Source organism: Carlito syrichta, unplaced genomic scaffold, assembly GCF_000164805.1.
Source record: "Carlito syrichta isolate Samal-C Ts95f unplaced genomic scaffold, Tarsius_syrichta-2.0.1 Scaffold313944, whole genome shotgun sequence".
NCBI lineage: Eukaryota > Metazoa > Chordata > Mammalia > Primates > Tarsiidae > Carlito > Carlito syrichta.
The window spans coordinates 361,434-383,348 of NW_007258040.1; the positions used below are offsets into that span (position 1 = coordinate 361,434).

General features: G+C 45.8%; 1 protein-coding gene across 3 annotated transcripts in view; it reads right to left on the reverse strand.

Moving 5' to 3' along the window:
• The window catches only part of STX3 (syntaxin 3), a 46,829-nt gene that overhangs the window by 6,821 nt on the left and 18,093 nt on the right, over positions 1-21,915 (reverse strand). For 2 of the 3 annotated variants that reach the window (XM_021718888.1, XM_021718887.1), the window contains exons 2-9: positions 21,668-21,751; positions 9,320-9,419; positions 7,687-7,761; positions 6,556-6,623; positions 4,973-5,081; positions 3,358-3,431; positions 3,005-3,139; positions 540-650 (exon numbers count right to left, since the gene is read on the reverse strand). In XM_021718888.1, coding sequence (XP_021574563.1) covers positions 540-650; positions 3,005-3,139; positions 3,358-3,431; positions 4,973-5,081; positions 6,556-6,623; positions 7,687-7,761; positions 9,320-9,419; positions 21,668-21,688 — 693 coding nt within the window. In that variant the 5' untranslated portion in view covers positions 21,689-21,751. Of the gene's footprint in view, positions 1-307; positions 419-539; positions 651-3,004; positions 3,140-3,357; positions 3,432-4,972; positions 5,082-6,555; positions 6,624-7,686; positions 7,762-9,319; positions 9,420-21,667; positions 21,752-21,915 lie in introns of all 3 variants that reach the window. The other variant, XM_008070711.2, reaches the window with a different exon arrangement.

The window sequence follows — 21,915 nt, forward strand, 5'->3', positions numbered from 1 at the left end:
TTTCTGAAGACCAGGGGAGCCAAACCTAATGTCTGAGAGGTTCATTAGCAGCAATGCCTGGAGCCAGGAATCCATCCTACAGAATGGCCTTTGAAGTGTGGGTTCTTGGGGGGAGAGTATGTGAGCCAGATCCATCCATGCAAGGCACACCCGGGAAGGAAGGGCTGGCAGCTAGTGTCTAGGAAAGGCTGAGATTGGGGGCCGGATGAGGCCAGGATAGGGAGGGAGGCATGGGCTCAAGGACATGGGCAGGGATGGCCAGGGAGAGGAGATGGTCAGGGAGACCAGCTGAGACTGAGGTGCTCACCCTTCGGGCTTCACTCTGATACTTGACAGCTTTTTTGGTGTCTGCCACGGCCCGTTCCACGAAGCCCACTGACTGGTCCATGTTGTTCTCAATACGGTCAATCATGGCTCCCTTTCCCCGGATGCAAGAGGTAGTGGCAGCAGAAACAGAAATAGGGAGAGGGAGGAGAGAAAGCGCGAGAGACAGCAAACAAAATGGACTCTCTTCTCTGGAGGCAACAGGAGAGTCTCACCTTCCGGGCCTGGCCCTGGTATTTCACAGCTTTTTTAGTTTCATCTCGTGCCTTTTCCACGTGGTCCACTGTGTGCATGACATTCAACTCTATGTTATCTAGCATCTCACCCTGCAAAGAACAGATGCTAGTCATACCTAATAACCCCACACCAGTATAGTCCTAGCTAATGTGGGGAAGGGATTCTCTTATAATCTTTGGTGCCAAGAGAAGCATCCAGAAACCTTGACACACAGCTTTCTGTAGGGCACCCTTTAAAGTTTTCACATGGTTCCCCAGTTCTGGGTGGTGGTGGGATAGTGGTCACTCATTTAAGGAGCATTCATTGGATTACTACTTCCCCTTGACTAGCACTCTGCTAGGCATCTGGAACATACTGTCTAGATGCGTGGTAACTACATATAAATATCCTCTGTGGGTATCCACCTCCTGTACTTTTTTTTTTTTAACTTATGAGAGAGGACCAAAAAAAGTCTGGAATTTATTTATAAAATATTGTATTTATTTTTACATGTTTAAACTTCAGTTACCTTCAATGTACTCTCCATTCGATACAATACACCTATCAAAACGCTTTTTCCACTGCTTAAAACAGTTTTTTAACTTGTCAGGTTTGATGCATTTTAGTGCTTCTGCTGATTTTTTGTTTTACCTCTTCCACATTGGAAAAACGTTTCCCTTTGAGGATTCTTTTCATCCAGAGAAACAAAAAAGTCATTCAGTGTGAGTTTGGGTGAATAGAGAGGGTAGGGCATGGGGTCATGCCATTTTTGGTGAAAAACTGCTGAACACTCAGCACAGTGTGGGCAGGTGCACTCATAAATCACTCATCATGAAACGTGCAAACATGTTCAAAGAATCTCAAAAAAAAAAAAATTCACTGAAGCTGAGCATAGCCTCTCACAATGCTTGCTGGTACACTGATACTGATAGGATCCTAGAACACTCACCTAGCAGGAGAAGCCTGTATTACAAGGAACCTGCCATCCAAAAGATAATTCCAGGTTTGGGCGGGGGGGGGGGTCCCCCACCTCATACACATATGGGGCAAAACCAACATAGGAATATCTCATGTTCTTAGGACATCACCAGAATGCTGGCCTCTACCTGGTCATTCAGACCTGAGCCAACTTCATTCAACCTGAACTGGTATGTTCACTAACTGTAGAATTGCACTTGGCACACAGTAGGTGCTCCATAATATTGGGGGTGGAGAACATCTGCTTTCTCTAAGAGCTCTTCTCAGGGCCTTTCAGTGACAGACATTGGGTTTACCCAAACCATTTGGTTATATCTTCCCCTCCACACAGTGATCTCTTCATATGATTCCCAACCACTTCCCAACTATGACTCCCTGGCAGGGAAGTCTGGTCATGCCAATTAATCTTAGACATCTTAGGATGGGGATTCTCCTCACCCCAGACCTTCCTCAGCCAAACCCCATCACTTTATGGCAGTCTGTAAACAGAGCAAGGCACTTACCACCACTCGAATCTCAAACCAGTTCCTCGGCAAGGCAGTGTGAGGGAAAAAGAAGAGTGGGGATGGAGGGCTTGAGAAATGGTCTCAGAGGCCAGAAAGGGGGTGGGGAAAAGGCACCTGGGCCCTGAGCAAGGAACCGATGTCAGAAACCAGCCAAGCCATGCTCGGGCTTCCACAGGCTTGTGCAGTCTGCTCATGGAAGCCGTTTTCCATCCTATCCAGGAAGTTCATGGCAAGAGTGCACAGCACTATGACACTGGCACATTTAACTGTTTCACAAGAACTATGAGCCATCTGACTATGAGAAACTAGCACCCTATGCAGGCAACAGGGAGTTCCATCCTGAGCAGGCATGCCTAGGTGCTGTCCAACTAAGCACCCAAAGTGTTTCCAGTCTTTCTGTAAATATTTTACTATTCCTTTATTCATATTGTCATCTGCTCTGTTCCTGAGCGAAAGATGCCAAAAGTTTTAGCAAAATACATACAGGAGAAAAAATAAACATGAAAACAACAACAACAACAAAAAACCCCACTTCTGTTAAACCTCATTTTCATTATCAACTGAAGAAAACATGACATGCTTTCAATTTCAGTGACAGTCCAAGTCAGGAGATTGTTTTAAGGCACCATCATTAAGAACCCCTATCTCTAAAAAACAAAAAGAAAAGAAGAAAGACAGATCCCAGGGTTGAGGGAGCTCGGTACTTGATAGAGCACATCAAATCCAGCAGTAACTAGAAATAACTGCAAGGCTGAAGGAACAGGCAAGATGACAAGGCTGAAGCTGTCCAGTGTCAGTGTCAGTGTTCGGTAAGAATGAACACTTTCTGGGGATCCTGGGATTCCATTAACTGTGATGCTCATTCCAATGGTTCTCCCACCCTACCTTACCTGGCTTCCAGTGTTCCCTTCCTCCCCGTTGTCAGGAGACCCTGAGCTTTCCTCTCCTCCCTCCCCATGCTGCGACTCACAGTCGGTTACCTGATTCTCCACCAGCATGGCAATATCCATAAACATGTCGTGAAGCTCCTTGATGCTGCTCTCCAGCCTCACGATGTCCTTGTGCCGTCCCTCGATCTCACTGAGGGCTTGCTTAGAAATCTGGGAGTCGATGATCTATAACAGGCCACCCACAGACAGACCATCAGCCACCCCTGCAAGCAAGGTGGCTCCTATGCGACCCTCACACGTGCTTCCATCAAGCTCCTTGCCTCCCCCACCTCCATGCGCCTGCGGGTCCCATTCTACCAGCTGAGTTGTAGGAAGCTCTTCAGTGGCCTCCCTGTGGGTGCCGCTGTGCGATGGCGTGCCTTCCCAGCATCTGGGGCACTCACCCCAGAAGTGAAGATGGCAGGGTTGCCGCTCTCCAACATCTCTTCCAGCTCCTCATCTGTTGTCTTTTTCCCAGCTTTATAAAAAAAGAAGTAGGGAGTCAAATATAAGATCAAAGTGCAATACCGTTTGAAAAGTACCATGAAAATGAGGAATATGGTGACTCTACTAAAAAGAACACGTCTGGTTGGATGCAGTGGCTCCTGCCTATAATCTCAGCCCTTTGGGAAATCAAGGTGGGAAGATTGCTTGAGTCCAGGAGTTTGAGAGCAGCTTGGGCAACATAGCGAGACCCCATCTCTACAGAAAAAAAAAAATAAAAATAAGCCAGCGTGATGGAGCATGCCTGTAGTCCTAACTACTTGAGGTGGAAGCATCACTTGAGCCCAGGAGGTTCGAGGCTGAGGTGAGCCAGGATTATGCCACTGCACTCCAGCCTAGGCAACAGAGTGAGAACCTAACTTCAATCAATCAATCAATCAATCCATCAATCAATCAATCCTGTGGTCTTGACAGTACTTCCCCAACTTGGCAACAGAGTGAGACTCAACTCAATAAATAAATAAATACCATGGCTTTGCCAGCACTCCCCCAACTGCCTCCTGACTTTCTTCTTTTTTTTCCCCTGATCCAGTCCACCCTTATTAACCTTCCTAAAACACGTCCCTACTTACATTATTTCCCATCTCAGAGTATTTACCAACCCTAGTCACTGTGCCATGGAGTTCAAGGCCTCATAATAATATGCCAGTTTACTGGCCGAGGCCTCCCTTAATCCCTCTTAACCTTACACTACTCAAATGCACCCTTTCCCCAGACCCCAGAGAACCCGCCGCTCCTAAACATATGTGCTCTTTCCTGATTACATCCTTGTCTTATAGTTCCTCCCACCTGAAGCACATCCTACCCTGCATGGCCCTGCCTTCTGCACTATTAAGTTCCTAATTGGGGTCAAACATAGTGGCTCATGCCTGTAACCCCAACACTCTGGGAGGCCAAGGAGGGAGGATTGTTTGAGCCTAGGAGTTTCAAGATCAGCTTGGGCAATATAGCGAGACCTCATCTCTACAAAAATAAAAAAATCAGCAGAGCATGGTGGTGCACGCCTATAGTCCCTGCTACTCAGGAGACTGAAGCAGAAGGGTCACCTGAAGCCAGGAGGTTGAGGCTGTGGTGAGCCATAATCATGCCACTACACTCCAACAGAGCAAGACCCCGACTCAAAAAAACAAGAAATTCCTAAAGGGCACGGCTTATTCATTTTGCTATTCCTCACAGCAACTAGCACCACCCCTTTTATTTCATAAATGTGCTTTGTGGTCAGACAACAAAGATGTAATAAGTCCCCAGGAGAGCAACTGTTTATCAGTGTTCCCTTTATGTATGAGGAAATGCTGGATCTCACAGGAATAAAATTACTCGAGCCTATTAAACATAGTGTCACCTTTCAGCTTGAAGCTTGGCATTCAGAATGTGCCAGTTCTGTAACATCTGCACTGGGCTTGGGCACATGGAAGCCACAAGCAGGGTGGCTGCTTGTTCTTCCTGGACCTCACAACTTGGGATGGACAACCACAGAAAAAGGTGACGGGCACACACTAAATCTCCAATACGTACTAATTTCAAGCTGCCGCTGGATCCGCCCTTTGCTGCGCTCACGGAAGTCAACCTGAGCTTCATTGTATTTGGTCATCACCTCTACAAACTTGCGGGAGAGGACGGAGTGCTGTGGAGACAATGTAAAATGAAGTCACCCCCAGGAGGCGAGGGAAGGGGAAGGCCCCCAAATGTTATAGACTCCCTCCCTGTCCCCACAGAGCTGCCTGCGGCAGCCCTGGACTAAAAATCCAAAGACCAGGTATCAGCCCAACTTTTTGGTTTTCTAACTAGGCACCACTGCCTGGGCACACAGCTGGGAAACCAAAGCACGGTTTCAGTATCTATGTACCTGCCCTGCTGGCCTCACAGACAATTGTGAGGCCAAAGGAGATCATGTCTGAATCTCTGAGCCCTGCATCCATATGGACCAGAAGCATTTTTCTGGCCTAACCCTTGCCTTGCTTTCCATAGTTGTCACACTCCCTCCCCATGGTGATATTTGCCAAAGATCCTAGGGTGTTCTTACCCTAACCGCCCCCCAGCTCTACCTGCTTATAACAGATGCATTCACTCAACAGCCCTGGGTGCCTAAGCTCAAACCTTCATAATAATCATTTTTGTTCCTTGCCCATCACTCAGCATCAAGTCCTGCTCATGTCTCCTTTGCAAAGTATAAATGTCTCCATGTTTATACTTTTTTCCAAACCCACTACCACCATGCAAATTCAGGCCAAAATTTTTTGCAAAATCTTAACTAGAAGCCTCCTGCCTTCTTTCCACTTGTGTCCTGTTCCCAAACAGCTACCATAATGCCTTCCTCTTGTACTGTGGCCCGAAGCAAATGCCTACAGGCTGTGCATCAGACCCAAATTCCCTAGACTGGCACTCAGAGACCTCTGGGCTGTAGCACTACATTATATACCAACAATTCTGTGTCCACCATCCCACAGCAAACTTTTTTCTCTAGACAGGCTATTCATATCTGCCCCTCACTCCCATCCCCCCTCCCCGCAGACTCATTGCTGCCAACACACACACACACAGACACACACACACAACACATGCACACATACACACACATCCCACTCCTAGCCCCATGCCTCTCAGAGAGGGAAAACTATTTCCTGAGACTGCCCGTGTTGGCACTCTGACCCAGCCTTCTCTGACTACCCCCAGTCGTTCTTGAGATCTTTGAATGCTGAGAGTGCCAAGTGTTTGACTAAGTCTTCTTACACGATCCTCCTACTGGGTCCTACATAATAGTTTCCTATGCCCTTGAATGTCATACCAGTTCTTCAAGGACAAGGATCATACTTTTCATGGCTCCTAAAATGCCTAGCTCCAAACCGAACAACTAATGACACTCTTTAGAGAGAAGACAATTTTCTCTCCTATAAAACAGGGAGGCACACTAAATCTTGAGCTGTGCCCTGGGAAGCCTGACATTGTTCTTTAGGGACCTCCTGAGAGAAGAGGAGTGTGACAAGTTCCTCAAATTGCGTTCCTAATAAGAACTGAATTAAAAAAAAAAAAAGACATCACAGCAAAGGTGTACAAAAAAAGACTGGGTGAGATGATCATTAGACTAGGAAGAACCTTACCTGGGATTTCCGAATCCGAAGGTCTGCCGATGACCGGACCTCATCTTCTTCAATATGCTTCTCCATGCCTGAAGAGGAGAGGAAGGTTACTTGAGCAATGCACCTGCTCCTCCTTCCAAGAAACACACTGCTCAGTGAAACCTCCTTGCTCATTCTGATACCCAGCCCATGGAGATGTAGCCTCAAGAACTCATCTCACAAGTGAGCGATGGGATGTCCATTACACAACCTTTACTATGACCAGGTCTTGGCATAGTTGTCAACAGCATGGAAACAGGTAATCAAGAGACTTAGGCTCAAATCCTTTGTGTGACTTTGTGAAGACCATTTAACCTCTCTTAGTGTTACTGTTCTTGCATATGTAAAATGGGATAAATAACTATCTCCTTCACAATAACGTGGAGATTAAATGACAATGCACATGAAGTGGCAGGTACACAGTCATTGGTATTATTGGGAGCTGCTACCACGGACCCCCTCCCACTCCTGTTAAAATAGTTATTTCCATTTATTTTGGGGAAAGAAATGATAAATTAGACTGAACAACACTGCTTTGTCCTCTGACAAATATCATGTATTTAGCAGATACACTGGGCAAAAATGCAGACTACAGTCACAGAACAAGGTAAATCTTTTGGGGCCCCAGGAGAATTAAATCTACAACAGTAGTCTCAGTGAACTCTACTCTCTACAGTGGGGGGAAGAGCACATGGAAGGGTAATGAACTTAGCCCACCAAGAAACCACTACAGACTGAATGATACATCTTGCATCTTTGTATCCCTAAAATTATTCAAATATATGTAGGAGCTGGGGAACTAGGACTGAAAAGAAAAGCTGAGGGATCAAGTTAAAGGAACAAGTCACACAACTCCTCAGCAGTGGAAGGCACATTTTAATTCTCATCTCCTAACTTCAATTCTGTACTCTATCTACTAGAGACAGGATTCAAGAGAAGGTTAATTTCTGGAGCTACCATAGGTCATTGCAGGGACAATGCCCAAACCACAGGGAGAGATGGAACAAGTGAGGTCACTTCCATCAGGATGAGTTTCGCTTCAGAAGGGGGCACCCTTGGGAACTGAGATGGATGGTAGTGGGGGCTGGCTTGTTCCCTTTGTTCCCGTCTTACTCTTCAGCTTGTTCCGGACATTGTTGGCCCTTTTCTTGATCTCCGTTGTGAGTTGCTCTAGATCATCCTTGGTTTCTGGGTAAACAAAGGCAAAGAGAATCAGTTAGAAAGGACAGAACTGCTCTGTGAGCTTAAACAATTGACAGAGGAGGTGGGGAGCTTTCTCCACACCTACTGCCTAGAGCAGTATTTACTGCAGCGTGCTCTCCAGAATGTGTCATCAGCATCACAGAGAGCATATTTTATAAAGGTATTTTCCAGGCACCCCATTCCAGACCTACAGAATAAAAACACCCAGTCAAAGCCTTAGAATCAGTTTTTTAACAGGCCTTCCATGTAGTTCTCCAGCACACAAAATTTTAAGAATTTTGCTTTTAGAGAAAACAACCTGGTTTACCATGGGGGTGTCAGCTCAGAAGGTTGGAGAAGATTCTAGAGGACTTGCGAGGAAAAGAAGCTAAGGCTCAGCAACTTAGAATGAAGCAAATATTCATGAGATACCTACTGCTGTCCTAGGTTGTAGGGAGGTAAGTAAGTATTAGGTACGCCCATTCATTGAAAAACCATCCTTCAGCCCCCTACCCCAAGCTTGGAACTAAACTAGAGAAATCAGAGAAGGCATAGACTCTACCTTCAAGTTGTTCAGAGTCTAGCAGGGGACACAGGAGAAATAAATCAGCAGTCCTAATACACAGTGTGAGGTAAGGTATGAGTTCTGGTCAAGGTATGCAAGGGGTGGTTATGAAGAGTCCCCGGCATTGCCTGGAAGGATCCAGAAAACTTCTACAGACAGTTAGTAGGATTGAGTCTCACAGGAGAATGAAGAGTGACGCAGTTTGAGAAGGAGACTAAGAATGGGAGTCTCAGGAGAAGAAACATGGGAAAGGCATGAGGGAACAAGAAGCATCTGGGGAACAGCTGGAGTTGGTCTGGTTAAAATGTGGGTAGCATGAGGAGGGTGGCAGGAGACTGGGTGGCTGGGAAGGCAGAAATGTGACCAAGACAATCCCCACATGCTCTGCTGCAGTGTTTCTTCTTCAATCTTTAGGTAACAGAGAGTCACAGAAAAAAAGAGGGTGGAATGGCAATATGAAGCTTGTCCTCATTCTTAAGGAACATCTAGCCCAGAATGCTACTCCAAAAAATGTGAAACAATTGGGGGGTGGGTGTTTTCCTAAACAGGAGTTTAGGCATGGGAGGGATTTCTGCGAACTTGAACCATTTTGGAGCATCTGACAGGAAAAAAAAATGGACTTGGCCTGGAAAGATCTGGAAAGGGGACTAGGAAAAGCATCTCAGGTTGGGGAAATAGTACAAGCAAAGGAACAAAGGTAGGACAGAGCATAGGTGTGTAGGAATCAGTAAGAGTCACTGCTGATCGGGAGAGGGACCAGTTGAGCAGTAGAGGAAAGTCAGGTCAAATGGTTCCAGTGGGACCACGAAGAGAGAAGCTGAGTGGCCAGGCAGTGGGAGTTCAGAGAAGGTGAAAGTGACAGGGAAGTGATATGATGTGTACGTGAGTGCAATGTCATGTGTACACGCCCCTACTGTGCACAGAGGGGAGGAACACAGGCTGCTTGGCCCTAGTGCCAAGGGTCATTGTTGGGTGACTTGGCTCTGAGTAAACACTCACTTGGCTCTGGAATTGGTGCAGAGAGGATGATACTGTAGAGTTTTCTTGCCTCCTCCACATGCTCTGAGATCTTGTCAATGTTGAGCCGAGTCTCCTCAATCTACAATCAGAAAGACAATGACCTTCATCATCAGAGAGGAAGAATGTGTCCACGGCTGAGACACAAGCCCAGCAGAGCTCCCTGGTGAACACTGCCCACCTTCTGGGTTTGTGGAAGAAGATGATGACTTCAAGTCCTCAGCTGCCCAGTGAGTGCCCTTTCCACTATCAGGAAAACTAATCTTAAGAGAGCAGTCATTAAAAAGCCACGCTCATTGCTTCATCAGAGGAATACATTTGCCCACACTGGGTGGAAGGATTCAGGCTAGAGTCAAGAAGAGTCAGGAAAACCCATGGAGAATAATCAGACTGGAGGGTCAGCAAACCTTGTCAGGCAGATCCTTCAGCCCCAAAAAGCAAGAACTGAAGAGAATGAGGATGGGGGAAAGAAAGAAAGGAAAAAAAAGTGAAAGAAAGAGAACAGATCTAGGAGTTAAAACACAGAAAGAAGAATGAGAGAAAGAGAAAGAAACAGATGTAGAAGACAGAGGGAGTAGGGAGAGACTAAGCAGTGACTGCCCAGCTGATAGCCTGAGCTCCTCCAGGGCATGTGTTCTGGGAAGAGGCTTAACAGTGGATTCTCTTAGATGACCAGGACCCAGAAACCAGAGCAATGTGCCCTTTCTGCATATGCCCTAGGTTCATGACTGCACAGAGTGGAATCCTGTTTCCAGCAGCACTTCCTTCCTGGATAGCACACCATCCCCAGGCACTGCTGCAGGAGCAAGAGGTGCAACCTCAGCCCCCCTTTCCTGTGGTGGGAGCCTGCATAGAGGGCACCCCACGGGAAGATGGAACCTCAACACTGCAGCATGTACCCACTCACTCCAAATTGCAAGGCACCCACACTGAAGCAACACACATGCCATTCAGCAGGTCCCTAACATCTGAGATGCCAGAAAAATGCCGCTGAATGCATATGCCATTTCCAGCATCCCTTTACAACAGTGGGCGATTCGTCTTTTTTTAAAAACCAGATTACAGCTCTCCAAATTGAACAGAATATAGGAGAACTATAACTTGAGCTCTCTAAGCTTCAAATTAACATTTGTGCCACTGGAGCAAGGGATCTCCCCCATAAATACATTGGCTTGGATATGCCAGAGTTTGAGAGTAGAATCACTTGCTTAAACATGCAGACTAAATTCAATGTAATAGCATCATTGGAATATAAATATACATAAGGATAACTACCCAAATACTTGTGAATCATTTTAACCATTGGCAAAACAACACACCATGCAACTCTATAGGACTGAATTAATACCATTACTCAAATGCAGAAACTAGAGTTGAAAGAAGTCATAGTCACACAGCTGGTGGTAGGGCCAGCACTCACACAGGGTCCTCCAGACTCTAACGAGGACGCTTTTTCCATCAGATCCATGACTTAATTTTTCAAACTCTCTGTACTTTTCCACTTTTGGCAGAATCCTAAGCCTACCCAACTGCAAAAAAGGGCTTGTGGTACCACCTATGAATACTCAATCTCTAGAGGCATGGCCACCTCAGAATCTGGCCTCTGGATAACTCAGAAGTTGCCACCTTTCCCCTCCTTTCCCCACTGACTCTCACATCCAACACTGTCCCCTCTTACAACTCATAAAATGCCATTGTGTCACACCATGCTTCCACTTTTATCACCTGTCTTGCAAACTAAGTATACTGTTGTACAGGACTCAGAGGGAAAAGAAGAAAGGCTCTTCCAGAATCAAGAACACTAAACATTTTTAAATGAGTTTAACACATTTTAGCAAGTCATAACAGAAAGATTTTGCATGTTCAGTGGACAGGTTATCTTATAAATTCTACTTTGGAAAGTTATCTGATAAACTAAAGACCATCCTGATCCAAAGTTTGGTCCATGGCAGAAAGGCAGGAGGAGGCGAGAAGTTGCTAGGATGAGTCTGCCCCATCTCCAGCTCAGCATCACTCCAGACACTTGGAGACCCGGTGGTCGATGCTCACCTGGCCCCGAGCACAGGAGAACTGGGTCTCCAGCTCAGCACCATTCCAGGCACTTGGAGACCAGACGTGAGACGCTTACCTGACCCTGTACACATGAGAACTAGGCCTGAAGCTCTGCATCATTCCAGGCACTTGGAGACCAGGTGGCAGATGCTCACCTGGTCCTGTGCACCGGAGTAGTGGGCCTCGAGCATCCACCCACCTCACCACTTGGGGACTGGGTGGTGATGCTCACCTGACCCTGTGCACAGAAGAACTGGACCTGAAGCTCAGCATCATTTCAGGGACTCGGGGACCAGGTGGTTGATGCTCACTTAGTCCTCTGCAGAGGAGAACTGGGTCTCCAGCTCAGCACCATTCCAGGCACTTGGAGACCAGATGGCAGATGCTCATCTGACCCTGTGCACAGGAGAACTGGGCCTTGAGTACAGCATCACTCCAGATATTTGGGGACTGGGTGGTAGATGTTCACCTGACCCTATGCACAGGGTCCTGGGTGCTCTATCTTCAGTCTGCCTAGAGGACTTCCCAAGCCCAGGGAGCACTCCACTCCCACCTCCACCTATTGTAGCTGTTTTCTTTCCTCTGTCCTTATTAAGCTCACCCATCTGAAAGTATTTCAGGGACTTTGATTTCACAGCAATTTAGTCAGTTTGCCAAAAAACCACTTTAGGACTTCAAGACGGGCAACTGGCCAACCACAGAGCTTTCTTTATTTTTGAACTCTGTGTCTCTGCTTTCTCTTGGAAGTGTCAGTTTTCCTCAAAGGTGACTTTCTGAGTACTTCATCATGTAGCTGCATGGGATTTCCTTTTGTACATTTGCCAGATAACCAAAAAATCATGGGGGTGGTGGGGGTAGAAGGAAACCTTAGCAGGAAATTGACAGGTGTCCAATCTACAGCTTAAAGTCTATTTGAATGTTTGTTTGAGATTAAGTATACTGGCATTACTCTGCATGATCACACATTTAAGAACTAAAATTGATACAATATATACATGCATCAGAAAAAGTGCTAGGCCCTTCACAGTACTTCTGTGAGGCTACCATCACTATCTCTTTTGTACATGTGAGAACAGAAAAGCTCAAAGAGGTACAGGAACTTACTCTAGGTCATACCGCAGAAAGAGGCAAAACTGAGGTTTGAACCTAGACATCTGTTACATATTAAACCCTGTCTCCTGAACAGCATGCAAGAACCACCCACGGAAAGCTCATATATCTTCTTTCCCAAGTTTGTGTGTATTCAGCCTACATTAGATAATTAACATGCAAGTTCAACCCACTGTTTTGGGAGATTTATTCAGTTGCCTTTCACAGACATCATGCTTCTTATTGCTTTGTTCTCTAACCAAAACTCCCTGTAGAGAACTTTTAACACAATAAGCACTTAAGAAACAGTGTTGAAGGAGGGAACCAATATGAAAGTATTTTTTTAAGTCATCATGCTAAATTAGATAATTAACATGCAAGTTCAACCCACAGTTTTGGGAGATTTATTCAGTTGCCTTTCACAGACATCATGCTTCTTATTGCTTTGTTCTCTAACCAAAACTCCCTGTAGAGAACTTTTAACACAATAAGCACTTAAGAAACAGTGTTGAAGGAGGGAACCAATATGAAAGTATTTTTTTAAGTCATCATGCTAAATTTGCAGCTAATACATTCCTACTGATTGTACCTTGTTTTTTAGAATGTATTTTCCACTGATTTGTCATAGGGAATCCATATAACATAGGAATTTTTTTTTTTTTTTAGTCAGGGTCTCACCCTGTCACCCAAGTTGGAGTGCAGTAGCAAAATCATAGCTCGCTGTAGCCTCCAACTCCTGGATTCGAGTGATCCTCCTGCCTCAGCCTTCCAAGTAGTTGGAACTACAGGCACACGCTACCATGCCCGACTGATTTTTTGATTTATTGTAGCAATGAAGTCTCACCAAGTTGCCCAGGTGGGTCTTGAACCTGCGGGCTCAGGCAATCCACTCACCTCAGCCTCCCAAAGCGTGGGATTACAGGCTGAGCCCCTGAGCCCGGCTAACATAGGATTTAAAAAAGTAAGTTTGAATCAAATAAACCAAGTGAAGGTTCGGGTCCACATCTTAGAGTTTTATGAATTTGAGCAAGCCCTCAGCCTCCCTGAGCCCCAGTTCTTTCATCTGTGAAGTGAGGACTATCACAATTTCCACTTCCGAGTTTTTGTGAGGATTAAATGAGATCATGCGTGTCAGATGCTTTACATAAAGTACATGAGATCTGGCATATAGTATGTCTCTGAGACAAGCAAGTCCCATTCAATCCTTACAGCCCTCTTAATGTTAATAAACCACTCTGATGTCATCAGCAGCCACCCAAGGAAATCTAAGGACAGCAAGTCAACCACTCTTCATGTTGGGTGTTGCCAACTATAATTACCATGTTATACTACTCACCATCATCTAACTAAAAGGAGGGAGTGACTTTCAAGGCATGGATGGCCTCTTCTCCCTGGGTGTCATCGGCGAGTAGAATCTAATCAGACAATGGAAAGCAGAGAAAGTACTATTTTGTAGGACTGGCAGGTTGCTATGGGGTGAGGGGGAGGTAGAAGGCTAAGCAAAAAGCATTGCTTACTCTCCCTAAGAATTCTCTCTTCCTCCTCTCAACTCCCATGTACCTCTAGGTGGGCATTAATTCTTTCATATTTATTTATTGAAAATGTATAATGCCAACCTTCTGAGTGACAAAAGTAATGCGGTTCTAAAAGTCAAATAAATAATTCCTCCTTTTCACAATGTGTAACACCTTTACTTGTGCCCCAAAATCGCACAATCCCAAACAGCCCTCATATTAGAGCTTCTTGATCAAGTTCCCTTTGATTTGTTTGCTTCTTTGCTTTAGAAAACAAACACTGAAGAAAAGGAAGGAAAAAGTCACTTCAGTAGACAGGTGCAGTGGCTCACACCCATAATCCCAGCACTTTGGGAGGTAGAAGCGAGAGGACTATCTGAGCCCATAGATTTGAGACCAGCCTGGGCATCTTGGCGAGACTACATCTCTACAATAAAACAAAAAATTAGCATGCCACCACAGCAACCTGCCAGTCCACCTACTTGGAAGACTGAGGCAGAAGGATCACCTGAACCCAGCAGGTCGAGCCTGCGGTGACCATGAGCATGCTACTGCACGCCAGCCTGGGTGACAGAGTGAGACTCTGACTCAAAAAAATAAAAGTCACCTCAGCCAACCAAGCAACGGAAGTCAGGCCCCCTAAGGGGTTTTATCAAGACCAGGACTAGCGTCTCACCCCCTCTTTTATGAATGAAAGAATGATCTCAGAGTTACACTGAACAGTGAAAACAAGTAAGCTGACACAGTAATCTCAAACCAATTGACTATATTTGGGCTCTGCCTCACTCAGAATTTAGTCAGTGAAATAAAAGCTTATCTCGTTATTTTTACCAAGTAATACAATACAGAGAATTGTTTACGCAGGGATGGAAGGGCCAACAAGCCAAACAGAGGATACTGAGGCACTCTGAAAATCAGCAACAGTGGGCCAAGCATGGTGGCTCATGCCTGTAATGCCAGCACTCCAGGAGGCCGAGGCAAGAGGATCACTTGAGTCCAGGAGTTTGAGACCAGCCTGGGCAACATAGCAAGACCTTGTCTCTACAAAAAAAAAAAAAATTAGCCAGGTGTGGTGGTGCATGTCTATAGTCCCAGCCATTCAACCCAGGAGGTCATGGCTGCGGTGAGCTGTAATTGTGCTGCTGCACTCCAGCTTGGGTGAAACAGTAAGACCTCAACTCAAAAAGAAAAACAGAAAAACTTACAACAGCAGGTTAGAGAAGGAAGGTAGGCTCACCAGAGCCTACAGCTAGGGCCCTCTGATGGGAGCCAGACCATGGTAGAGCTGACTAGCAGAAATGGGACCATGAAGGCAGCATCTGTCAAGTGAAAGCTGAGGTCCTGGAGAAAACATGTCTGAGGAAGAAAGAGAAAGGAGGAACACCAAAGCCTCTTCCTTCCCTGAGTCTTCTGCCCATGCCTCACTGGATTAGTCTGTTCGGGTTCCCATAACAAAATACTTAAACACAAGAACATACTTCTCACAGTACTATTGGTTATAAAATCCACGATCAAGACACTGTCAGACCTGGTATCCGGTGAGGAGACTCTTCCTGACTTGTAGATAGCTGCCTTCTCGCTGTAGCCTCACATGGCTTGAGAGAGAGAGAGAGAGATCATCTTTCTCATGTCTCTTTTATTTTGAGTCAGGGTCTCACTCTGTCATCCAGACTGGAGTGCAGTGGCACGATCATGGCTCATTGCAGCCTCGAATTCCTAGGCTCAGGCAATCCTGCCTGATCTTGCTATGTTGCCCAGGCTGGTCTTGAACTCCTGTCCTCAAGCAATCTTCGCCTGGCTAATTTTTCTGATTTTTTATAGAGACAAGGTCTCACTATGTTGGCCAGGCTAGTCTCAAACCCCTGGGACCAAGGAATCCTCCAGTCTTGCCCTCCCAAAGTACTGGGATTGCAGGCATGAGCCACCATGCCCAGTCTCATATCTTTTCTTATAAGGGCACTATTCCATCCTCATAACCTAATTACCTCCCAAAGTCCTACCTCCAAACCATCATATTGGGATTAGGCTTCAACATATGAATATCAACACACAAACATTCAGTCCAAAGCCCTGCCCTCTGTCAAATGTATCAAAAGCCAGTTGGCAGGGGGGGCTGGGAAATGTAGTTACCCAAAACACAGGGCAGAGAATGGGCCTGAGAGAAAGTAGGTAAATGACTGGCACAGGCTTCCTGACTGCTCTATTTGCAAGAGCCCAGAAGGCCAGGCACAGTAGCTCATGACTGTAATCCCAGCACTTTGGGAGGCTGAGGTGGGAAGATCGCTTGAGGACAGGAGTTCAAGACCAGCCTGGGTGAGATCTCTTCTCTAGAAAAAAATCAAAAAATTAGCCAGGCATGGTGACATGTGCCTGTAGTCCCACCTACTAGAGAGGCTGAGACAGGAGAATCACTTGAGCCCAGGAGGTCAAGGCTGCAGTGAGCTGTGATCTTGCCACTGCACTCTAGCCTGAACACCAAAGTGAGATTCCAACTCAAAAGTAAATAAAAAATAATAGGGTAGAAGTGAAGTGCTCTGTGACTTCCGTGGCCAGAACACCTACCTGCCCTGCAGCCCTGAGCCTCCTCCACAGAGCAAGTCCAACGGCTCTAAGTGGGCCATGCTGGGAGAAGCCCAAGCCACAGAAAGAGTAGGTGCTCTGACAGACTGTCTCTGCTGAACTTTTTCCTCGAGTCACCCCAGCCCAAGCACATGACATTAGAATAAAGAAGTCTTAGCTGGGCTCAGTGGCTCAGCCTGTAATCCCAGCACTTTGGGAGGCTGAGGCAAGTGGATTGCCAGAGCCCGCGGGTTCAAGACCTCGTCTCTACAAAAAGAATAAAGAAGTCTCTGTAAGCTTCCAGCATCCAGATGTTCAAGTCTTGCCAATAAAGTCCCGAGAAATTGTGGAGCAGTAGTAACTCACTCCTGCCCTGTCCAAATTCCTGATCCCCAGAATCTGTCAGTGGAACATAATAGTTGTTTTTTGTTTTTGTTTTTTTGAGAAAGTAGGATTTATTGAGAGGACACAAAAGCTCCCAGAATGGGAGGGGACCCAAGGAGGTTGCCCCAAAATGGCTGTTTTATACCACAACCTGCTGGGGCGATTTGTGATACAGCAATAGACAGTCAGAACAGATGCCATCTTGCAATCCTAAGGGAAAAGCCGAGAGGATCACAGAAATGCTGAATGAGAACCCCAACACCTTTCAACCACAGCACCATCCCTAACTCCAAACTCCTTCATATGTGAAATAATTGCATCCCTTTAGTGCTTAAGCCACAGTTACTCAAAAGCAACCCTAAATAATATATTAATGCCTTGCCAGTCACAGACTCAGGCCAAAGTCCTTGTGCTTTTCCCACAGGCTCCATCACACAACTTGCTGGTCTTTCCATTTCTGGTCTTTGCCACCTTCCACAAACTGCCATCAGAGTGATTTTTCTAAAACACACTTCGATCCCTCAAAGGCTCCCCTCATCACTTTGCAGTGGATCCTAACTGCAGTAGGCAGCAGAACAGTATGGAAGAACTTCCTAAAAATTTGAAAGTCTGAGCCATTCCAGTTCCTGTGAATCAGGTTATGTATGTGCAGAAAAGCTCCCCAGGTGATTCCAATGGCAAATCTGGTTAAGAGCCAGGGAAACTTTCCTCTCTCCAGGCAGAATCAAATGCTTCTTTTGTACTTCCACAGTACATTGTTGACATGTCTATGACCACGTGACAATTCTTTAAAAATTTCTATCACTGGCCAGGTGCAGTGGCTCACACCTATAATTTCAGCACTTTGGGAGATAGAGGCAGAAGAATTGCCTGAGGCCAGGAGTCAGAGACCATCCTAGGCAACATAGTGGGATGTCATTGCTACAAAAAATTTTTAAAATTAGCCGGCATGGTGGCACACACTTTAGCCCCAGCTAATCGGGAGGCTGAGGCAGAACGATTACCTGAGCCCAGGAGGCTGAAGCTGTGGTGAGCTGTGATCATACCAGTGCACTCCAGCCTGGGTAACAGAGTGAGACCCCAACATAAAAAAAAAAGAAATTTTATCACTCTCACCAGATAAGGAGACACCAGAGGGAAAGGAAACCCAGCATCTAACATGTCTAGAAGACAAGAAGCACTCCTATAGGCATGTGCTACCTACCACTCCTGGCTATTTTTTATTTGTTGTAGAGATGAGGTTTGCCAAATTGCCTGGGCTGGTCTCGAACGCGCAGGCTCAGGCAATCCACTTGCCTTGCAAGTCTGGCGAGCACTCCTATATTTTGATAGAACGATAAACCCCTAAGATTTTTGCCTCTGAAGACAGGTATATTTCTTGTGAAACTTTGTTCTCTCTGCCAACTGATCAAACCGACCAAGGAAAATATAGACAACTGCACATTAGACAAAAATGTGGAGTTTATCATTCACCAGCTCTGGTTGGATCAGTCGACAGGGGCTAAAAACCCGAGGTCCAATTCTTCTCTCTAACAACCAAGAAGCTGGAGAAGTCATTCAAATCTTCCAGTGCAAATCACATTCTGAAAACATCCTGGTCCTGTGACTTTGCACCTTGTAAATGCCTCTATGGCCAAGTTGTGATTCGTGCTATCAGTTCTCAGCAAATAATCAAGGGACTTGGAACTAGTCCATAAAGCAAGTTTGATCAAAACAGCGCTGTCCCATGAAAGCTACTAAGCTATATGCCACAGAGTGTGAAACTCCCCCAACATTTTCCCCAAATTCCCCTTATCCAGAATGTTCTTTACCCCAATTTCAAGGATTTTTCCAGACCACATTCTGTAAAATAAATGTGATGCTGTGATCTATTTATGTACAAGTACACTGGGGGACAGAATGGTGATAAGAACTAAAATTTGCTGAAAACATAGTTACCAGACGCCAGACACTGTGCTAGGTGCATCCACACCCTTTCTCATTCTATATCCACAAAACCCAGCAGGGACTAGCCGTGGCTTAGAGGAAACTGGGGTCTAGAATAGTTAACTTGTCCAAAGTTACTCCCCCAGCAATGGGCAGAGCTGAGATTCGGACCAGGGTCCATGGGACCAAAGCCTGCATGTTCTACTCCCTCTGGCCTCTGCCTCGTTCCCCCAGGCCTGCCCTCTCTGTGCTCCATCAAGAAAGGAGGACAGTGACACTGCCTGAGCCCATGCGGAGCACTGGCTGGGTGTTAGCTCCTTTGATCTTCAAAAAACCTGTGAGGTGAGTATTTTTGTCCCCATTTCACAGAAAAACCCACTGAGACGTGCAGGGGTTGAGGAGCGTGGCCAAGATCATAGTTAGTGTCACACATGGAATTTAATTTCAAAGACCACGCTATTCCCACCTCCCCATGCTGCCCCCTTCTCTCCCCTAAATATAGCAGGGTTTCAGGGCTTTCCCTGACTGACAGAAAAGCATTTAATAAAGGAAAAGTGATAAGAAACGAAGCAGCCCTGGAGGCCGTGCTAAGTCTTTAAAGAACCTCTTTAAAACCAGCTGTCCACCACTCATAATTGCAAAACCATGGAACCAGGCTAAGTGTTCACCAACAAGTGCCTGGGTAAACAAAATGTGGCATACATACACCATGGAATACTACGCAGTCATAAACAAGAGTGAAATCACGTTCTCTGCAGCAACATGGATGGAGGTGGAGATCGTCATCCTATGTGAACTGTCTCAAAAACAGAAAACCAAACATTGCATTTTCTCACTCATGCGTGGGAGCCAAATGGTCACAAAGATGGAAATAACAGACACTGGGGATACCAGTAAAGGGGGAGGTGGGAAGGGGGACTAAGGCTCAGAAACTAGAGTCAAACCCCACCACTACACGGTATGTCCCTATAATGAACATGCATGTGGACCCTGGGACCTAAAATTTAAAACAAATAATAATAAAAATAAAATATAAAAATAAACTAGCTGTCATCCATCCAGCACTTTACACTAGATAATGCTGTCTAGGCATGTGATCTCATGTAACCCTCACAACAACCTTGGAAAGTAGGTGCCAATATTCCCAAGTTCCAGAGCAGGAAAGTAAAACTCAGGAAGGTAGCCCAACCCTTTTATTCTATAAATGGGGACCTGAGGCCTAAACAGGGAAAAGACAACTGCTATGAATCACTGGGATCTTTTTGGAAGCCAAGGAGCCCACGTTGTGACATAAACCTGACCAAGGTCTCATGGCTGTAAAGTGCTTGAGTGTGAACTCAAACCACATGAGGAGGTCAAAGCCTACCATCTTGCCACCCAACAAGGCACACTGCCTCTCAGGGATCCTTTAGCTGGTTCAGGAGAAGAGGGAGAACACAATTACTGGAAAGGATGCCTTATCTTGGGGAAGAAGTTCTTTAACGCCTTCTGGTTCTCCAAGGCAAGACTGTCAGGACAAGCTACCATGACCATGACTTCCCACACTTAAGTCCACTCCCACCCAGGAACAGAAGGCTGTTTTCCTTCCACAATTCACAGCAGGAAGAACAGTGGACTCACAGAGCCCAGAAGTTATCTGCTGTCACTTTGTCTCCTCAACAAGGCCTCCCCATGAGGAGGGTGGGGATCTGTAGAGCGTTTATAGTCAACTTCCCCATCAGGCTGGCACATGCTCAAGTCTGCTCTCAAGCTCGTGTATTACTCTAACAGATTAATGGGCATGAATCGCCAAGCCCTATTCCATTCAGAGGACCAAGGGGTTACTGTTTCATGTCCACAATCTACAGGACAGGAAGCACCCACATTCTCCACACAGAAAGAGGACAGCACCTCTTGCTTTCTTTCCAGGGAAATAAAAAACCCAAACTAAACCCATGGAGCACAGTGGCAGAAACTTCAACAACAGTGGCTTCTGGATTTTTTTTTTTTTGCTTTCTGAAGTATCATGCACTGAGCACATCTATGCCAGATGCACACTTAATTTTTATAAACATTATCCCATTTAATTCCTTATAAAACTCTATGGGAAACTATATTATCAGTCCCAATTTACAGATAAGGAAACCGAGGCTCAGCATGTTAAAATCAATAGCTGGTCAGAAGCCAGGCTGAAACTTGAGCCTGAGTTTACCTGGCTTCAAAGCCTGTGTTTCTGTTCACAGTACACTGCTGCCTCCGCCAGCTTGGTGTTACCTGCTACTTAGGACAGCACCATCCCCACGAGGACCTCAAGGATCAGAGTATGTGAATCTGTAGACATGTGACCCATTTTTGCCCCTGCCCAACTTGACAAAAATAAACTGGTCATTTCTCAGTTACCACCAGAATTAGGTCAAAAGGAGTATAAAAATTTGGGGAAACAACACGTTCAATCTATTTGAATCACAGGTCTAAAGGTGTGATGTTTTTCAGACTCATGGCTCTGATCCTGCAGTTTACTCTGTATTTAAATTATATACTTTAAGAAAGAAAGGATACATTAAAATTAGTTATCACGCAGCATAAGACTTTAAAAACATCTCTTCAATTACATATAATTGACCCTTTGCTGAATTTCTTATTAGGATGAAAAATTCAGACCCTCCCAAGTAAGCATCGAAAAGGCAATGGCCTTGTAACTTCTCTGTCTGGCCATCCCATCCCAGTGGAAGACTGTGACATTCCTCTGCTACCCTTAAAAGATCTCGGGAGGGAAGCAGTGTTTCCTTGTGTACATCCAGGGAAGAAATACAGGAAGGTTGCCTACCTCAGAAAAGAACTCATCCATAAAAGCCGTGTTGTCAATCGCAATCTCGACCTCATCAGTGTCATCATCCTGCGTTAGCTGCTTCTGCAAGAGACAAAAAGGAGCATTAGCCAGGCGTGGTGGTGGCACCTGTAGTCCCAGCTACTTGGGAGGCTGAGGCAGGAGGATCATCTGAGCCCAGGAGGTGGAGGCTGTGGTGACCCATGATCATGCCACTGTACTCCAACCTGGGTGACAGAATAAGCCCC